This window comes from Heterocephalus glaber, unplaced genomic scaffold (assembly GCF_053883595.1).
Source record: "Heterocephalus glaber isolate CG9 unplaced genomic scaffold, H.glaber_assembly_v1.0 deba00001730, whole genome shotgun sequence".
Lineage (NCBI taxonomy): Eukaryota > Metazoa > Chordata > Mammalia > Rodentia > Bathyergidae > Heterocephalus > Heterocephalus glaber.
This window is the reverse complement of record NW_028258441.1, coordinates 1,093,589-1,115,000: the sequence shown is the minus strand read 5'-3', so window position 1 is coordinate 1,115,000 and position 21,412 is coordinate 1,093,589. Positions and strand designations below refer to the sequence as shown.

General features: G+C 37.7%; 1 protein-coding gene across 1 annotated transcript in view; it reads left to right on the top strand.

The window, feature by feature from the left end:
• The window catches only part of Il13ra1 (interleukin 13 receptor subunit alpha 1), a 57,429-nt gene that overhangs the window by 18,218 nt on the left and 17,799 nt on the right, over window positions 1-21,412 (top strand). The window contains exons 5-10 of the mRNA XM_004872145.4: window positions 4,971-5,158; window positions 7,187-7,338; window positions 12,510-12,557; window positions 12,828-12,960; window positions 15,278-15,374; window positions 17,622-17,706. Coding sequence (XP_004872202.1) covers window positions 4,971-5,158; window positions 7,187-7,338; window positions 12,510-12,557; window positions 12,828-12,960; window positions 15,278-15,374; window positions 17,622-17,706 — 703 coding nt within the window. The remainder of the gene's footprint in view (window positions 1-4,970; window positions 5,159-7,186; window positions 7,339-12,509; window positions 12,558-12,827; window positions 12,961-15,277; window positions 15,375-17,621; window positions 17,707-21,412) is intronic.

Below are 21,412 nucleotides of genomic sequence, written 5' to 3'. Positions count from 1 at the left end.
TGGTATATTAGAACATTCATGGCTATATCATGGAATAGAGTGCAAAACTCCCACATTTCATTTAAATTATTTCTTTTTATACGGATTTATGTATTCATATTTAAGGGGTATCATGCAATATTTTAATACATGTATAAAATTATAATGTTAAAATAATGTTTAAATCAAGTTAGTCGTGTCTATCTCCTCAAACCACTTGAAGTTTTGAATGAAAGCTTTCAAAGTGGCCTAAGGGTTAGCATTCCCTCTCTTCTCCAGTGGAAGGATCCTACTGGAAAAATTGAGAAGCATTTCAGGGAAAGCCAGATGGCACTGAGATTGTGTGGTTCTTTCTGGAGGTTTATTTTTCCTCCTTGACTTAAATAATTCTCATTTGAGGTTTTATAGTTTCACTTGGCAACTTTTGGTACCTATCATTTCTTATTTTCTCAAAATCCTTCCGGGCTCCCTGGTGGCTTTGAGATAAAGTCAAAAATCTTCAACAAGACAGAAAAATCCCTCATGACCTGGCTCCTGTAAACCTCTCCAGTCCTCGTCTCATCTCCCTCCTTCCACTCCTGCCCCTCTGAACTTTCAGTTTCTCAAAGGGACTCTTTACATAGTCAGGCAGCAGAGTGCAATCCAAGCAGACTATTCCTCAGAGGAGTGGGAACATTCTGTCTAACAGAGAGTGTCTTCTTGTAGCCCATGCCTTGCACTTTCCCCTAAAGCCCCTTCTTTGTCCTCAGCTCAACTCAGACATCATTTCCACACCAGAAAGACTTCCTATACCTCTCAAGTCTAGATACATGCCCTTTCATCGGGTCCCATGACACCTTGCACTTTTGCGTGTCAGTGCTCAGCACATTGTATTGTCATTTCCTGTTTACTCAGTAGTAGCCTGCCCTAGGCTGCAATGTCCTTTGAGAGAATGAGCTGGGTCTTGTTTCCCCTGGTGCCTGACACATGCAAGGTTTTCCATAAATCACTTGTGAATGTTTGTTAAGATACAAAGCTTGTTTGATTCAAAGTTTGTTAAGAAACATTCAAATTTGGGTTGAGAACTTAGGAAGTACAAGCAACTCAGGAGCAGTATAGTTCAGGAATCAAGACAGAACATGATTGAGTAGATCTGGCTCCCTGAAGACTTGCCAGAGAAGAAGCTACGCAAAGAAGTAAGCCTTAGAAGGAGTAGCCTGGCTCTGTTGGTGTTGTGGTGAAGTCTACGAAAATTGTTATTGCAAGCTTTTCAGTTATTTTAGAAGTTGGTAGCATCCCTATGGTTATTATTCGATTAACCTTAGATAGGGTCCTTATGGGTAAAACCACAGGGAGAACCTTTAAAGAACCCATGTCTACATAAAGGGAAGGAAGAGAAGGAAAGAAATCTTAAAATAGATATCATCGAATGGTAGTCCATGCAGGAGAGTAACCTAGCTATATCAGGGTTACAATGGAGGCCTAGCCCTTGAGGTTCTAGGACAAAAATAAGAAAATGTCTAGGGATACACTAGCACAAACCAAGTCTCAGCACAAATTGCACAGTATCTCCTTGGAATGAATAAATTATTTTAACAAATGGACTGACCAATTTGAAAGCACATGCTTTTTCCTGTGCGTTGAAGTGTTCCTCTTCCCTGGGCTGAAGTAGGCATTTGTAAAAGCTAATACAAGTGGTTCTTGGGCTGGCTTTCAGCTCTCAGTTAATGGCTTTTTTCAAGGTATAATCTGCAACAATTGGAGCTGGCTCAGGAAGCAATCTGAAGAGAGTGGTGGTTCACTGGCACCCAAGGAGACAGGTATTAACGATCCTACTTCTTGCCATACACATTCTCAGAGCTTGTCACAAGCAGGAGCTCTTTCCATAGTGTATACTTGTGCTGTTCAATACAAGAGCTGCTAGCTACATGCAGCTATTAACATTTTAACTTAAAATATTCAAATTAAATTAAAACTTTAGTTGTTCAGTCTCACTACCCATTTTGTAAAGGCTCTTGAATTGGACAGCACAGATAGGAAACATTTCCACAATCTCAGACAGCTCTACTGGAAAGGGCTGGTATATTCTATATCTTCTGCCCTCACCACAACATACTGCTTGGGTTCAAATTCTGGCTCTCTTCCTTATTAGAAATATGATTTGAGGTGAGTGCCTTCTCTCTGATCTTCAGTTTTATAATATATAGAATGGAGATAGTGCTATTAGGGCCTACTTCTTAAGACGGTTCTGAGGGCTGTTACTGTGCGGAAAGCATTTGGAGCTGTGACTAACTGCTAACAAGTATAGAGTAAGTACTCAGTTACGTGATAGTTGTTGCTCCTGGTGTTTGTTACTCATCCCCACTCTCTTGCCGATATCATCAGCACATTGAACCAACCTCTTCCCCACCTCATAGAAATGGCACCAACTTTATACCTCCTCTTTTCTTGTTCCCCATAGATCGATTCTTTCTAGTCAAAACCACAACAGCCAGGCAGTGAGGACATAGTGCTCATTAGCAAGCACCCATAATGCTTTAGGTGCTGGTGTAAATCATATCATACAAACTGCCAAAGACCATTTTCACTAATCTCCAACTGGAAAATGTGGAATCATTTTTTAAATTGAATCAAGTTCTTTGACGCCCCCGAGGGCAATGAATTATAGGGATAGTCTGGCTTTGAAAGGAGCCTGACTTGAATAGCTACAGACCAACCAGAACAATGAATTTTATGGAATTTCTTATCCCATTAATCATCTGCAGAGTTGGGAGAACAGACTTGAATTTGTCCATTTCCTATCTACAATGTGATTCTGCAGAGGAATTCAGTATATGAATTTTAACAGGATCACCTGCTTTTCTTAGGTTATCATTAATTTTTCAAAAGGAATCCAAAAAGTTATCTATGGAAAAACCACTATTTTCCCCCTTATTACTATTTCTAAATTACAATACAGTTGTTTTGGTTTTTTTTTGGTACCGGGGATCAAACTCGGGTCCTTGCACTTGCGCAGCAGGCGGCGAAACCACTGAGCTAAATCCTCGGCCTCACAATACAGTTGTTTTTAAAATTTCACATCTGGGTCCATGAGTAAATGTGAAATATCATGGTACAAAAATGAAAAAGAAATTTAAAAGATTGCTCACTAGAGGAGTTCTTTCCATTATTAAAATAAAGTATTTTTATATGCAGTTTTATTTGGTTATGAAGAAAAATGTCATTACTTTCTTTAGCTTCTGTTTCTGACTGTGGGTAGGAAATGTTTCAGGACCATGTGATCCAGAAAAACTACATATAACTACTTAATTTTTAAAAAACTGTTTTCTCACATAAACCACAGAGACCTATAACTGGGGGAAAATTTTTGTACTATCTCTTGAAGAACAAGAACATTTTCTCTTAAAGACTAGGACATTTTCTCTGGAAGGACAAAAACATCTCTATGCTGAAGCATTCTTTGTAAAGCCTTTGAAGGGGTAAATACATTAGATCTGAACTTTTAAAAAGTCTGCCTGTCTGCTCATTTTATTTAATTAATTAATTTATTCATTTATTTATTTTTGTGATACTGGAGATGGAACCCAGGACCTCAAACATGTCAGGCAAGCACTGTACCACTGAGCTACATCCCTGGTTTTTGTTTGTTTGTTTGTTTTCGGTACTGGGGATTGATCTCAGGACCTTGTGCTTGCAAGGCAAGTGGCGGAACCACTGAGCTAAATCCCTGGCCCTATCCCCGGTTTTTTAAAAACCTGATTTGCAGCAAAATACCCGGGGGAAATTTCTGTTGGAATGCTGATTCCTAGGTCCAGGCAAACCCTTCTAAATTGGTTTCTCTGGGAAAGGGTTTGAGGAATCAGCGCTTTAAATTACTACAGGTGATTTTGAGGTAGTAGGTAAAGGATTTGGAACACTACTCTTCCTTCATTCCTTAGAAATTGTCTTCCCTTTCTGCAGAACCTTTGCACAACTCCCATTGTGGCTGATTATGTAAATCCTGGCTCTCTCTTCTGCTGGCCACTAAAAAACAGAGTTCTGGTAGCCTAGACAAAAATGTATTTTGAGCACATTCTGTCTATTTGGACTGTGTAAGTGCTGATAATCACTGGTGAAAGAAGGCATTTAAAGCCACGCGATGGAGGAGGACCCTTAGAAAGCCATTGTGTTCTGGACCTATCTGGCAGCAATCAAAGGGCATTAATATTGAAGGTCAGAGAGGTCATTCTGGTGAAGACCTGAAGCCTGAAGCAATGAGATCATGAATCAGGGTGTGGGTAATGGGAATATCACAGCATATGAGAATCCAAGAAACTCTGCAAACAAAATTTGGTGGTAGAGTATAGGGAAAGGAGAAAAAAAAATGATTTCAAAAATCTAAGGGTCCTAGAGAAAATGAACTCTGATGGCAATGGGAATGTTGGAAGAAAAGACAGTTTGGTGGGGAAGAGGATGTATGGTATGTTTTGGGCACTGGCTGTGAGGCAAAAGTGGATCACTAACATGGAACCATTAGAAATCTGGGACTAGGACTGAGGTGAGAGGTTCAGACTAGGAATCCCCAGAATAGAAATTACTGTATAGTAGAGGAATGGGAATGATAAAACTGGGAGAGGGAGGATGGGAAGAAGGCAAGGAACAAGCCAAGAAAAAAATGAAGGAGCAGGCAGAAGGAAACCATGGATTCAGTAGATTAGCACTTTCAAGAAGCACAAAACTTCTCATATTGACTTTAGAACACTTCCCTCCTGTTGCTTCCTATAAGAGGAAGATCAGGACTCCTGTAGTTTTCACAGCTATTGACAATACTGATAGCCATCACCAAAGAACAGCTTTTCTTCCTAGACAATGAAGTGAGTCATGATTTAAGATAAGGATTTTAAAAAATCTGTCTTGCCTTATTGCAAATACTGCTTTCAGTGGTTGTCTTCTCATCATTAAAAAATTCTACTCTTGTCCCTTGAATACCTCATTCAAAATAATACAGAGGGTTGTCTGATTTTATCTTATAGGCACAGCAGCCTGGGAAAAATTCTTCAATGTGAAAACATCTATAAAGAAGGTCAATACATTGGTTGTTCCTTTGATCTGAGTAAAGTGAAGGATTCCAGTTTTGAACAATACAGTGTCCAAGTAATGGTCAAGGATAATGCAGGAAAAATTAGGCCATCCTTCCATATAGTGCCTTTAAGATCCCGTGGTAAGTTTTAGAAATCCTTTGTAATAGTACAGGTAAAAGTGGGTTATGTCCTTTGAACAATCAATACAAATGATAAGAAAATGGTAATTTTAGTCTTCAGATTTTCCTAAAACAAGAGACTACATGTATGTAACCTTTCTTCGATAGACCTTTTTTAAAGAAGCAAGCTTGGAAATTCTGCTTCTTATGCACATGTGCCAGATGCTTTATCCTTGTACTTAAGAGCATGCTGAGACTTGGAATAATTAGTTGTAGAACCAGTATTGGAATTTAGGCTGTCTGATTGTAATATCTCTTCTCCACTTACGATTGCTGGGTGTTGATCCCATAGCTTCAAAAATGCTAAACAGGTTCTCTACCACTGAGCTATACTTCCAATACCATATTCAAATATTTAACACTCTTTATGGCACAGGCACTGATTGGTCAGAACAACCAGGATAGCCACATGTGGATGTATGAACTGAGTATCGGCCTGTTAGAAAGAGGCCTCAACTTGAGCATAGAATATCTGGTTGAGGCCCTAGCTCCACTTTGAACAAGGCATATAAACCCTCCTCAGGTGTTTCCTTATCTGTAAAGTGGAGTATATAGTCCCTTTTGACCTCAAAGAATTTTCATCAAGCCCAGATGACATAAGATATATAAAAGTATTTTGTAAAACTCTGAAGAAAATGCCATCAGCACACTGGTTTATTTGTTGCACTGTCCTGATAAGGAGATCAAATTCTGGCTTAGTGGTGTACAGATGATTTGTAGACAAAGAGCTATCCTTTGACCAAGGATCCCAAGTCTGTAAGCAGAACATTGCCTACAACCTCTTCAGATAGTCATGGAAGTAAATTCTAACGGGATCAAAGGCAGCCTATGTTGTAGGCCAAGGGAGTAGGGTCCAGATAGTTTTCCAAGTGAGATATGATGGAGCAAAGCCTTCTCTTTCCACCCCCTTTTTGGGCAGATTATCCTAGATTTTAGGCTTACATATTTTGATACTCTTCTTCTTCCTGAAATTAATGATGACATAAAGAACAATTCTTCTCAGCCAGAAGCTGACACCTACAAATTGTTTTCTGTTAATTATCCATTATTTTCTGTTGCTTGATCTTAAGTATAACCAACTCCAGCAATGGTAAATTGACCTGGCTAATGCTTTTTTAAAATATTTTATTCTTAATTGTGGTTACAATGACATAATATTGACTTTATCATCATAATCATGTTTAAGTGTGAAGTTCAGGAGTATTAAGCATATTCACACTGTTGGGCAACAGATGTCTAGAACTTTTCATCCTGCCAAACTGAAACTCAATTAAACACAAATTCCTCTGCCCCCCAGCCCTTGGCTTTGTTTCTGTGAACTTGACTACTTTAGCTATGTCACATGAATGGAGTTATATAGTATTTATCTTTTTGTAACTGACTTATTTCAGTTAATGTAATGTTCTCAAGGTTCCTCCACATTGTAGCATGCGATAGAGACTAGGCTGATGTTTTCATTGTGGTGGTTTCTGATTGGAATGAGTGAATGACAGCTGGGGCAGCCTCTTGTACCTGCTGCTTTGCTGCCCATCAAATAGAGGCACATCTGGACCTAAGCACCTCTTTTCTTTATTCTTTATATTGAAGTTAGATGTCCTGATTGTACCCTGGCCATTTTGTAACCAGATGCAGGTCAGAGTTCATGTTACCCTTAAATCCATTTTACTATGCAGTTAGTTTTTTTTGAGACAGGGTCTTGCCATGTAGTCTGGGCTGGCCTTGTACTTGCTATGTAACCCAGGCTGACCTCAAACTTCTGAATGCTGAAGTTACAGGCGTGTACCACCATGCCTGGCTATTAGGTAGTTTTAAGTAAGTTTCTTCCGCTAATTATGGCTAACCGGAAATTCTAAAACCATATATCTCATCATGTAAAGGCATTAAAAAATATCAACCCTGTTGTGATTTAGTTTTGTGAACCTTCATTATCCATTTTATATGTATATAATCAAATTTTGGAAGCTAAATTTGCTTTCTTCTATTTTTCAGTGAAACCTGATCCTCCACATATTAAAAATCTCTCATTCAGAGAAGGTACCTTATATGTGCATTGGGAGAATCCACCAAATTTTGATAGCAGATGCTTATCTTATGAAGTAGAAGTCAATAAGAGCCAAACTGAGACACATGGTATTTTTTCCGTAAGTTTTTTAGATCATTATTTTTCCTTGGATATTTTTCTTTCACTTGAATTTCTTACATTGAAATATGAATGAAATATAGCTCTTACATTTGTTACCAAATAATGATGATAAACTTCTTGTCTGAATACAGCAATGTGGAAAGTTTGAGGGTTTGTGTTAGTATTAGCTGCAAGGTTCAAGCCATTCATTAATTCATTTGTTCAATAAAGTTTTGCTTCTTTTTGAACCCAGGGCCTCACATCTATAACCCTTTACATTTTTTTTTTGAGATAGAGTGTCACAAAGTTGCCTAGGCTGGCGTCAAACTTGGCCGTCCTCTTGCCTCAACCTCCTGAGTAGCTGGGATTATAGGCATGCACCACTGTGCCTGGCTAAAATACTCAGTAAACCAACTTTTTTTTGGACCACTTGAACATATATATATATTTTGTTGTTGTTTTGTTTTGTTTTGTTTTGTTTTTGTTTTTGTTTTTCCAGTCCTGGGGATCAAACCTAGGGTCTGGTGCCTGTCAGGTAAGCACTCTACCACTGAATTAACTACACTTCTACCCCTTGCTCAATAAATTTTTATTAGGTGTCTACCATTTGTCAGGTGCTATTTTATGTGCTGGGAATAAAGCAGCAAATGTGACACCTGACAAGTCTCTTTCTTCATGAAGCTTACATATTAGAAAGTAAGTATGTTTAAATGAGCAAGCTAATTTTAGAGCATGAGTACTATGAAGAAAATCAAATGGGGTTATGTAGTAGAGTGTGAGAGCCATGTGAAGATTGGAAGTTAGAGAAGACAGCAAGTACAATGACTGAGGCAAAAATGAGCTTGACACACATGGGAAAACAAAAGCGAAACTGGTGCAGCCAAAATACAGTAGAAAAAATGGCTAGGCAGAATGCAGAGATCAATCATCTAGATACTTGCAGGTTTTATTAAAACCATTCCATTTTCTTGGGGTTTGCGTCAAGGAAGGTAGTCACTTTTGAGAACAGTAGTCAGTATTTGTTGGATTATGTGCACTTACGCTGCTGTTCAGAATCTAATGCAAAACATTCTAATTAGCGGTCTCTCTGGGGAATAGAATGGAATGTGGTGTAACCTCAGGGCACCAGTCCCATTGTTAGGTTTAGAGTAGGAGCACAAATTAAGGCCTTACATGTTTTTGTTTGGGCCACAAAATGAGGGATTTGTTTCACTCCTTGTTTATTGAATTTAATTTTTTTGCCCAGATTTAGAATCATGCTGCTTTGGGAGCATATTTCCATAAGGTGGTGCCTCAAGATTTCTGGGACTGCACCACTCACTTTTTTGCTACCTGCCTGTGCCTTTTGTACGGTTCCTTTAAATTTTAGAGGTTAGATACAAGATGTTTTATATTGGCTTTTAAAAGAGCCCAGCAACTTGCATGTGGGCAGATTCCTTGATCCAATTGTTTTAGCTTATCTCAAAACTTTTCAAAATGCTAACTAAAGCCAGTGTTGACAGGCTGTCACTCCAGAGGGAGTGACTGGGTCCACAGCAGAACTGAGCTCTAATGGACATTGGCAGATCTGCTGAAGAATAATCATCATTACTACCTGAAACCACAGTGTTCCCAAGAAATAGTACAGAGGGCAGAAGCAAAGGCTTCCATGTAGGGAAGGGTATAATGCTTAAATTTACAAGAAATAATTGATCTGAAACCTGAAATATTTTGATTCATTTGGCCTTTAGCTATCCCCTCTGTGTAATATCCTGAGACACATGCTGCTTGTATTAACTTACTTTACTCCCCAATTATGTCCTGCCTTTTAAAATCTGACCACATATATGCCTTTTCTTTCCACTAAAAATATAAACTGTAGGGGAGGAATCAGGTGGTGTCTATTTTGTGCTGTTCTTGCTACTAATAGCAGCTAATATATACTGAATGCTTACTATGTACTAGGTGTGTTAGTAAGTACTGTGTCTAAACTGTCTCATTTAGAGCTCACAGTAACCCTAAAGATCTTGATCCTATTATTTGATCTCCATTTTACATGTGAAAAAACTTAGTTACTCCTAAGATCGCATTTCTAGTGGGTAGAATCATGATTTAAGCAAACTTCACTGCAAAGCTTGTATTCTTCACCACAGGTGACCACTTCAATTCTTCCTCTTAATAGTAATAGCTATCATTTATTTATTAAGTGTTTAGAATGTGCCATGAAGGTACTCCTCTATGGGCATCTTATACAGTAGCTTATAACAACCCTGCAAAGTACTATTGTAACTTACATATTTTTAAGGAACTAAAATTTAGAGAGTTTAAGTAAGTTCCTATAGTCCATAACAAATTATGGCTTCAAAGATTGGTTGTTGGTCTCTGTGTATTAAACTTTGACCAATAATACTTGGTGTAACACCATATCCATAATCATCACTTAATAAAGTCTTATTAAATTAAGTTACTTTTGTTTTTATAAACTTCAAAACTAAAAAGAACACATTTACTATAGAAATTATCTATGTATATCAGAAATATAGTCTCCTTGGAATTAACTCTGTTCACTTGACTTGAATGTTCTTTCTTCTGGCAGATGTTCATCTCCTCTAAAATGTCATCAGTCCTTTTTTGTTTGTTGTTTTTTGAGACAGGGTCTTGCTATGTAGTTCAGGTTGGCCTTGAACTCACTGTGCAGAACAGGCTGACCTTGAACTCTTAGCAGTCCTCCTGTCTCAGCCTCACAAGTGCTGGAATTACAGGCATGAGCCACCACACCTAGCTTTAGAATGTCATCAGTTCTTTGTATCCTTATTGATTTTGAACTCTGCTGGTTAGATCTATTTTTTTTTCTTTTTGTAATACTATTGGAGGGATTATTTTACCTGGTGTTGACAGTTAAGAGGGGGACGTGAGCCAGAACATCAACTGGTACCATCACAAGGGGATTGTGCTCAGAGTTAGCTGATGACAGAACCGTGAGATAAGGAATGGCTTGTTTTATTACCACCATCCATCATGAAAAACTGTCTACTTGATGCTCCATGTCCTTGTTTTTCTCATATCAGAAATATCTGCATAGCTAATAAATTACGTGAGAGGATTTTGAGCAAGAGCTTAGAGACTTAAATCTACGTGATAATTTGCTGACTTTGGAATTTATGTATTTGGCAGATGGTCCAGGGAAGGAGGGACATCAGTCTGCAATTTGATCCCTGAAGTGGTGGTTGACACTGGAGATTCCCCAATAGGTCTATAATCCCAAATAGCCAGCAGTGGGATACAGTAGCCCCGAGTGGCTCTTCTTCTGCCTTTGTATGAAATATTGAAAACATAGTCCTTTATTATTCCATTGGCCTTCCAGCTCTTCACATATACCAGTAGGAACCATGTAGTGAGTGATATTTAATGTCAAAATTAATGGCTATGTTTTCTAGTCTTTGTTCAGTGTTTAAATGTCTTTAATAGAAGTTGACTAAACAACAGATTTTTCATTCCATTCTTTAAAAACTCACATTTAAGGAACTGATTATTCTTTTTATATCAGATAGCAAGTGACTTACATTGTGTGGAGGAGAATTCTAAATTACGCTTTCTTTTCTCCAACTTAGTCATTTTTATATCTTATACTCTCAACAGGGGAGACTAGTGTCTGTTTGTCTCTCTCATTCTCTCCCTCCAAACTTTTTATTGATGTATAATACACAATATAAAAATTATACAAATCATGATACAGTGGTAACTTGTTTCACGAATGCTTTGGTTTGCAAACAATTTGGTTTGCAAACAGAGTGTTTGGTAAAATGTTGTTTTGTTTGCTAACTTTGCATCAGGTAACAAACATGACAAACACATCTTTCCCACACAAACACAAATGTGGCCATCTTTTCCAAAATTGTAGAACAAATTAAATTTGTAAACCAAGGTACCACTGCATATAGCTCAATGATTATTTTTTCATAAACAGTTTTCACAAATGACTTTTTGCTTATGTTATCAGCACCCCAGACACCTCCTCAGGACCTCTTTTAGTTGCTACTCTCCCAGAGAGCAACTATATCTTGACTTCTAATCCCATACATTTGTTTTGTTACTGCTTTTAAAACTTCCTATAAATGGAATTATGCAGAATATACTTTTATGTTTGTCTTCCTTCTTTCAACATTCTAAGATTCTCCACTAATGTTTCCTGTAGTGTAGATGGTTTATTCCCATTGTATATATTCCATTATGTGAATATACCACTTTTTATTTATCCACTCTCTCACCTATTTGGATAAGTTACAGTTTAGGGTATTTTGAATACAGTTTTAGGAACATTTACATACTTCTCTCTGGGTATACATGTGGATGTGTTTCTGTTGGGCATTTATAATATACCCATATATGTGGTTCATAAGTTTACATATGATTATATCTAGTAGATAACATTTTTCCCAAATGGTTGTGCCAATTTACACTGTTAAATAGAAATTGAGAATTCTAGATAGTTAAAGTTTACCACTTGGTATTCTATCTAGTAAATATGTGTATCATTATCTTGCATTTAATTTGCATTTCTCTGGTGATCAGTGAAGTTGGGTACTTTTTGTATGTTTATTGGCAGTTTACATATTCTCTCATGAAGTATCTGTTAAGTCTTTTGCTAGTTTTTCTAATGAATTATCTTTCTTATTAATTTGCCACAAAATAATATATGCAAGACACTTATCAGAAGTTACAAATATGTTCTTCCCTTCTACACATTGCCTGTTATTTCCCTATTAGGTTATCATTTGATAAACAGAAATTTAAAATTGTTTTTAATACAGAGCACTTTATAAACATTTTCTGTTTATTATTAATGTAGCATTTTTGGTTGCTGTTTAAGAAATCTTCCTTTTTCAAGGTCACAATGATGTTCTATAAATTCAGTTAAAAGCTTGTTATATTTGTGTGTTTATTTGTTCATTTATTTTTACTTTCCTTATTTAGATCTTAAATATATTTGGAATTGAGCTTGTGAATAGTGTGAGGTAGAAGGTCAAGATTCTGTTTTTCCGTATAGATATGTAATTGATTCTGCACCACTTATTAGTAAGGCCAGCCTTTTTTTCACAGTACTTAGTCCTTTTTTAATGGGCTATAAAGAAACTTGTTAGAAATGGACAGATGTTGTAAAATGTGTTTTTAAAAGTTTGGCACTCATTCATTTATTTTTTAATTTTCAAGGCTGATGAGGATGGATGTCAGAATTCAGTGTTTGAAAGAAACATGACGGTCAGTAAACTTAACTTTAGCTATTTGGGCTTAGACTTCAAATAATAGGGGTTGAAGCAAGCCAGATACAGAGTAAATTTGAACTGCTTTCAGAAAAATAAAGTATGTTGTTCTGTGGGTTATTGCCAACTTTTTTCAGGAGTCAAAGTCAGATCATTTGAATTGCAATACAAGTCTTAATCATATACAGAATCTGGCAGATAGTTATATTTTTATTCAATAACAGAAAGAATAAACTGATAATAGTGTTTGTGTGTTTTTATATCTAAGGGTACAACTTGTTTTATGGTCCCTGGTGTTCTTCCTGATACTTTTTACACAGTTAGAATAAGAGTCAAGACAAATAAACTTTGCTATGAAGATGACAAACTCTGGAGTAATTGGAGTCAAGTGATGAATATAGGTAAGAGAATAGAATTTCATCAAAATTTAAAACATTGATGCATGGAAACTGAGCTGAAGCAGAAAATCAATTGGGGAAAGGGACTGTCATGCTTTCTTGATGTCAACCAAACAGTACTTAAATTGAAATGTATTTTCTGTTTAAATAGTATCACTTCACCCAAGGTTCATTGACAATATATAACTATTTGGAAAATCCACAATCTAGATAGTGGATAGTGTTATTTTCACTCCTGTCCTATCTCTATCTTTTTTAACAACCTGAACAAAGACATGCTAGTGCAGGGTGATCTGGCCGCATTGGAAATGTGGAGCATCCCATGCAGAGCACCACATTGTAGGTGCATGGCAGACCAGAATCTCTCCTTGAAAGGGTAATCAGGATGTTGAAGAACCTCAAAACTTGGTGAGGTACTTCAAACAACTGAAGTAACCTTGAGGACTCATAATTGCTGAATCCTAATATCTATAGTATTATCAGGTTGAAATGGGAATAGGCTTTCTTCCTTTTTGTGATTCCAGGGGGCAATAAAGAACCAACTTAAGAACTTTAAACAGATGTCTAAGACTCAGACAGATGGATTGCTGAGGAAGTCAGTTCTCTATTAATGGCTGGGTCAAACAAGCTATGTGCTAAGCTTGGTTATATTAGCTATCTGTAGTTGCAAAGCAAATTATCCCAAAGTTTAGTGTCTCTAAGCAACACACACTTACCATCTTACAGTTTCTGTGGGTCAAGAATCTAGGCATAGTTTACTGAGAAGCCTCACGAAGTTGCAGTCCAGCTCTACATAGGATTATAGTCTCATGTGAGGGCTTGGCCGGGACTGGAGAATCCATTTTCAAGGTCACTCATGTGATTGTTGGAAAGCCTCAGTTCCTCACTGGTTGCTGGATATAGGCTATGGCAAATTGAATCATGTTCCCTCAAAATGATGTGTTCAGGTCTCAACCCCGAGGATCTGTGAATGTGACAATATTTGGAAATAGAATTTTTGTAGATGTAATCAAGTTGAGTTTATATTGTATTCGCATGAGCCCTAAATCTAATAACTAGTATCCTTATCAGAAGAGGAGAGGAAACACAGAGAGAGAGATGCATAGTCACACAAAAAGGTGCCCATGTGAAGTTGGAGGCAGAGGTTGGGGTGATGCAGTTACAAGCAAGGAGTCCTAGGAGCCATGAGAATCTAGGAAGAAGCAAGGAGGGATTCTTCTCCAGAGCCTAAAGAGGGAACATAGCCTTGCTGATACCTTGATTTTGAATTTCTAGCTTCCAGAACTGTGAGAATAAATTTCTGTGGTTTTAGCACCTACTTTGTGGTAATTTGTTACAACAGCCTCCAAAAACTAGTATAGAGGCTTCCTTTCGTTCCTTGCCACTTGGACATCCCCACAGGGTTACCTCCTGCTGGAGAAGCTCCCCTGCCCAAGTGAGTGATCCAAGCAAGAAAGAATGTGTGAGAAAACACCCAGTATGGACACCATGATCTTTTCTTACCTAATTTTGGAAATGAACCCCCATCACTGCTGCTGTTTTACTATTTAAAAGCAAGTCGATCAGTACAACCCATGTTCAAAGGGAGGGGATTTCACAAGAGTGTTTACCAAGAGGCAGGAATCATTTGAGGTCATCTTAGAGGCTGCCTAAACAATGACGCTTTGCCTTGATGATGCGTCCTCCATGATCATGCCATTGCAGGTAAGAGGACCACATAAACAGACAAATGGCATTCCATGTGCTATGTGTAACAAGGCAAGCTTTCGAATGGGTGATGCTGTATGATAGACCTGCCTGCATCATGTACTAAACCCTTCTGATGAATTGTTGATCTCTCTGAGCCTTCTCCTTATCTGTGTAAAGGAGAGAATACTCTCTATCTCTCTAGCATACATAGGAAATAAGCATGTCAAAGCACCTAGTATGGTACCAGACATATATCTGGAGCTCATTCAAGAATAGCAGTAGTGGTAGCTATTGTTAGGTGTTGTAGTAGTGGTAAGTAAGCAGTAAGAAAAGATAGTCACTGTTAATGAGATGACATATTTAATAGATACGATATCTTTGTAATAGTGTCTAAAACTAATTAATATATCTTAATTGTAAATAATCCTTAAGGTGCTAACTCTCCAAGAAATTTCAGGCACTATAACAGGACATTTTAAAATTATTAAAGTAACAGAAATTGTCTTTGAAAAATAGGTTGGGCTAGGGAACCGAAATATCTGTGATTTCATTAGCTAACAAAATTGTTTCCTGATTTATTACTAAAAGGGTTCTAGTTCTCATGTCTTTCTGTTTGCTTTCCATTCTCTAGGTAAAAAGCCCAATTCCATATTCTACATGACCATGTTACTCATCATTCCGGTCATCGTTGCGGGTGTGATTATTGTCCTTCTGCTTTACCTAAAACGGTAAGCCATGGACCCAGACAGCTTTTACAGTTTCTGCTAGCCTGGTTGCTATGGTTACTTCTCTTGGAGTTGGTGTTTATATTTTTCCAGTGTATTAGAAGCATTTTCACCATAAATGGCTTTTGATGGTATGACACGACAAAAAAGTACTGTTGTGCCTATTTTCTGATGAGGTTTCCCAGGGCTCTACTCAAACACTACTTCTTTTGCATGGATTTAGCATTGTTGAATAGGCTTTGTGTTCATTTATTCATTCAAATGCCTAATTTATTAATGGTTATTTGGTAGTTCATGGAATGAAGTTTTAGAAATAGAGGCTGGGAGTGTATACCTCAGAGGTAAAGCCCATGCTTAGCATGTGTGAGGTCCTAGGTTCAATTCCCAGCACCAATAAAGAAAAAAGAAATGAAAACAATTGCCAATGAAATGACTTATCTAATACTAATGCAAAGCAGCGTGCTACCTAGTGCTGCAGAATGAAAACTTGACGGGTTGTCATTAATATATGGTACTTAGGGCCAGGGATTTAGCTCAGTGTCAAGGTCCTGAGTTTGATCCCCAGTACCAAAAAAAAATATGGTACTCATTCCTTAAGAATGTTCTATTTTCTTTATCTCACTATAGGCACTGTTACTTGCTCTTGCAGTAAATACCTAAGATTGGAATAAGGCTATTAATCCAGGTCCAGAAGCAACATTTTATATTTCAACATTCTTTCATTATGCATATTATACACCAAAGGCCTATTTATGTGCCACACACTGCTCTAAGTGCTGGTGTTACAGTAGTGAAAAGGACAAAGTCCCTATCTGTGAACTAGTGGGACGCGCGCACACACACATTGATTTCACATAGTGAAAAATAAAGGTGGCAAGTTGATAGGGGATGCGGCTAGGCAGTGACTAGAGATGCATTTTATGTAGAATAGCCAGGGAGGTCTCTCTGAGAAAGTGACATTTGAGGAGAGAAATAAAATAAAGGAGTGAACCATTAAAATATTTGAGCAAAGAGCATCCCAGGCCAACTGAATAGCAAGTGCAAAGGCCTTAAGGCTGAAATAAGCTTAGTCTGTCTGGTGGAGGTAGAGTGTGCAAGAGGGAGAGCTACTGGAGATGAAAGTGGAAAAGTTGGCAGACTAGACTGTACAGGCCATGGCAAGGAACTGAGCTTTTTTCCTTAGCACAATAGGGGATATTGGAGCATTTTAAGCAGCAGAAGGGTGTGATCTCATGAAAGGATCACTGTAGTTGCTGAGTGAAGAATTGACTTGTGCAAGAATGGAAGCAGGTAGACTAGTTAGCAGGCATTGCAGTGTTTGGAGGAAAAGATGAGGACAGCTTATTCTAGAGGGTTAGCAATAGAGGTAGGAAAAAGGGTTCAAGCTATGGAATATATTTGGAAAGTACAATTGATAAGGCTTGCTGATAGCTGCTTCTCTGTGGAAGTGTGAGGGAAATTGAGAATTCTAGGACACCCATGAAGAGTTTTGTTCTTAAATAATTGAGTAAGTGTTGGTGCCATTTGCCAAGATAGAGAAAACTATGAGGAGTGCTGGCTTTAGGGAAAGATGAGGACTTGAGTTTTGAACATGTTGATGCCTACTAGGTATCCAAAGTAGATATGTTAAATAGGCAATTGTGTATGTGATTCTAGAATTTAAGGGAGAGATCTGGAATGGAGATATGATTTGGGGGGGTCATTGGGATGTAAATGTGTTTGAAAAGACTGGAAGAGAGTTCTCCTAAAGTGAATAAGAAACAGAGAAGTAAAAAGGACAAAAGACTTAACCTTGAACCCCAGTAGTAGGTACTCCCTGAAAGATGAGTTAAGTCCAAGTCCACCAAAGGGGATTATAAGATTCAAAAATGGAGACAAAAGAAGAAGTAAAGAAAAATTAAAGAGAAATATACCCTGTCCTCAGATTTTTTTTTCAAAATTATAAAAATTAAGCTTCTATCTGGTCTATTAGAAGCACAACATTAATATTATTTAAATGATAAAATATAAATAATTGCTTATCTTGGGGGCTTGTTTGCTCCACTCAAACTTGGTGCTCTTAGGGCATAGATTTTCCATAGCCTTTTTAAAGAATTGTCTTCACAACTGCCTTGTCACTAAAGGAACTTGTGTACTGTGACTTTTGCTAAGTCATGACTCTTGTATACCTTCCTTTACTAAGGCTTTATTGAATAGGGGTACTCCTATACAGTGGAAGGCTTGATCTGAAATATATCTGTTTTCTTAAAGGCTCAAGATCATTATATTCCCTCCAATTCCTGATCCTGGCAAGATTTTTAAAGAAATGTTTGGAGACCAGAATGATGATACCCTGGTAAGCACTGACTGACTCCGTTGGGGTTAGAAATTGGTTATATTTTTTGAGGCTACAGCATTTTTAAAAATAATGGTAAAATATGCATAATGTAAAAATCACAATTTCAACCATTTTAAATGTACAATTCAGTGCCATTAAGTATATTGACAATGTTGGCAACCATCACGACTATCTATTTTGAGAACTTGTTCATCAGCCCAAACAGAAACTATGCTCATTGAACAGTAGCTCTCCATTCCCCCATTCCTCTGCCTCTAGTAAGCACTGTATACTTCCTGTCTCTGTGGATTTGCCTATTCTAGATACCTCATATACATGGAACCAACAATATTTTTTTCTTTTTGTGTCTGTTCATTTCAGTTTGCATCACATTTTCAAGGTTTATCATGTTGTAGCATGTACTAAAATTTCATTTCAAATTTGGTTTTTTAAACTACAGTTTTATCTAAAAAGATTAAAGCAGAGCTGATTTAAGGTATATCTCAGGCCGTGCATACCAGCTAAGAAGTCCTTAGAACACTGCCCATTTCAGATCATGGGGCTGCGTTCTTTTTTGAGGTAAGGGGCATATTTTACCCAACATGCAGGCTCAAGATCCTCCTTTGAGAAGGTAGCCTAATAGATAGGACTTCTGGCTCTCAGGGAATTTGAAAAACTCCATACAGGAAAATATAAAGTGCTATAGAAATGCACTTTGGTTGTGCTATTGCAAGGAAAGTTGTACTTCAAATATAAGAAAGTAGAATGGCCTACCCCAACTGTTAGAGTTGGTTTCCAGCAGATTCCAAAGCTAGAATTGTGGCTAGAAACCTAAAGCATTATTGGAACAAAAGACTTTGAGGTTTCTGTGACAAATATATTCACCCTAATGAAATAATAAAGACAGTAAATGAAATAAATACCGATATGACTGTATTACTTTAAATTAGTACTAATAGGCATAAAGCAGTCAACTTAAGGAAATAGCACAGCATACTAGATAATAACCCAGGCTCTGGAGTCAGATTGTCTGGATTCAAATGTCTGTTGTGTCATTTACCATCTTTTTAACTTTAAGTAATTTTCTTAGCCTCTCTGTGACTCAGTTTTCTTATTTGTAAAGTGAAGGTAACAACAGCACCTCCCTCATAGTATTATGTGGATTGAATTAATTTAATATACAATAATTAACTTAATATAAACTAGTTAGCATGCCTGGCACATTATACGTGCTTACTATTGATAATCATTTCCATCTGTCTTTAATGCCAAAATGGTTCTTGTAATAATGGTTGATTCACAATGGCAGAGATGCTATTTGACATTTCTGGGAAGGAAGGCAAAGAGGCTGGTAGACTACCAGAAAATTCTTTGGGATCACTTTTTCACCAGTTCTCCTTCACAGACTGTGGGCAACTACAGACTCTGGGGATAGGGAACTACTAGGCAGATAGGTCCAGGAGTCTGGTGCCTGATTGCACACTGTAATTGGGCAAGTGTGGCAACCAGTGGTTCTTCAACTTTGAGTTATAATCAAATGAAATGCTTTTAAGAAATACAGATTCCTGGGCCCTGCCTCCAGAAATTCTGATTCAATAAATCAAGATTGAGGCCAAGGCATCTGCATATTTAACAGAAGCCCACAGGTGATTCCTATCATGTTATAGTAGTCTACCGGAGGAGTGGGGTCTTCAGAAAGGGTGGCAGGCACCATGTCTAGCTGTGAAGGTGGCAAGAACCCCCTGAAACAGCCCAAGAAGCACGCCAAGGAGATGGATGAAGAAGATAAGGTTTTCAAGCAAAAACAGAAAGAGGAGCAGAAGAAACTCAAGGAACTAAATATGAAAGTTGTTGAGAAGGTCCCCCTGGCCAGAGGTGGAACTTAAAAATCTGGCAAAAAGTAAACGTTTCCTTTTGCTTGAGATGACAGTGACCCTTGATTCCACTCCTATGTAAACATCTGGATTCCCTGCCATAACATCTTTGGCCACCTATAGCTAGAATGAAGTGTTGTCTTACACTGTGTTGTACATTTAGGAATAATCTGTGGTGGTGGTGATGATGATGATGATGATGACGATGACAGATAGTCTGTGGTCCACACTTTGAAATCACTGTTAGAGATATTTTTCCCTTGCCATTATTACTTTCTTCATTTCAACAGCTACTATGATAGATGCTGGAAGTTGGGAATTGTCCAAGTACTATAACAACTCTAACCAATTATTGAAAGTCTACTGTGTTCCAGACTCTGTAACAAGTGCCTTGTTTACTTTACTAAATCCTCATACCCACCCTATGGAGTAGGTGCTGTCAATATTACTTTACAGATGAGGAAATCGAGCATCAGTGAGGCTAACTTAGCTATGGTCACACAGCTAATTGGTGCTAAGGTAGGATTTGACCCAGGACTGTCTAATTCTAGAATTCTCTTACTCTTTCTATTATGCTGCATTGCCTTGTTAGTAGGGTGCTTGTTCTCAAAGATATCACTGTCTCCTGAGAGTCTTGTATGACAGAAGTAAAGAGTTTGGATAGGAGAGTTCTGAGAAAAATATTTGAGGTCACATTATGAATAGCTTGCAATGGGAAAGTATTCGGAATATTACTCTATCAACAGTCCAGGTGAGATGGATCAGAGAGAGGAGTCACTAACATGGTAGCAAACTGAATTGCCTCATTAGATGTTTTGTTTGGCCCATGTGATATATTTAAATTTTTTCCATTTGGAATCTTAGGCAGGACATGTGCTCTCTGATTCATCTCAGGCCCTGCCATTCCTAGTTCCCACTGTGGTTTTACACGTTGACCTAAATGCCAGACCTCTGAAGGATATTTGAGTTTGCTACTCTTCTTAGGATGGAAACTAGTTGAAGTACCAAGACAGAAATGCCCAATATCTGCACAAACATGTGTGAATTTATCAATATACATAAGACATCCAAACCAAAGCTTTGATGAGATATACATTTCTCACCTAATGAATTCCTAAATAGAACCAATATTTAGTTTGTAACAAGTAGATAGGGAAGTAGCACTGTTTATGCTGGGAGGCCTGGAATAGGGTATACTGATTGAGTATCTGTATTAGTCAGCTTTCCCACTGCTGAGACACAATATCCAACAGCCACAACTTAAAGGAGGAGAAATTAGCTCACCATTTCAGGGGATTCAATACATGTTTGGCAGGCATAAACATCATGGCAGAAGGGGATGGTGGAGCAAAGTTGTGTGGGAAGCAGAACAGAGGAACAGCACTAGAGAGGAAGGGACAAGGAATTAGATATAATACACAACATCATGCCTCCATGACCCACCCAGACACACACCAAGAAGCGTGTTCTGCCAATCCTCTGGCCAGCTCCCAAGTCAATCAAGTTGACACTATTAAACTTAACTGTCACACTATGCTTTATTCAAAATATTTATGACCTGAAATATTTTAGTTCTTGGAGTTATTCACTGGATATCTGCATAGACTTTGCTAGTTGAATATCCCTATTCTAAAAATCTGAAATTTGAAATGTTCCAGAATTAAAAAAAAAACTTTTAAAGTATTATTTCAGTGCTCAAAGATTCAGATATCTGCTGGTCATGATGATGCACACTTGTAATCTTAACTACTCAGGCTGAGGCAGAAGGATTGCAAGTTTGAGGTCAGCTTGGGCAACTTAAGAGATACCCTTTCTCAAAAAAAAAAAGTAGTCCTGTAATTATACTTTTA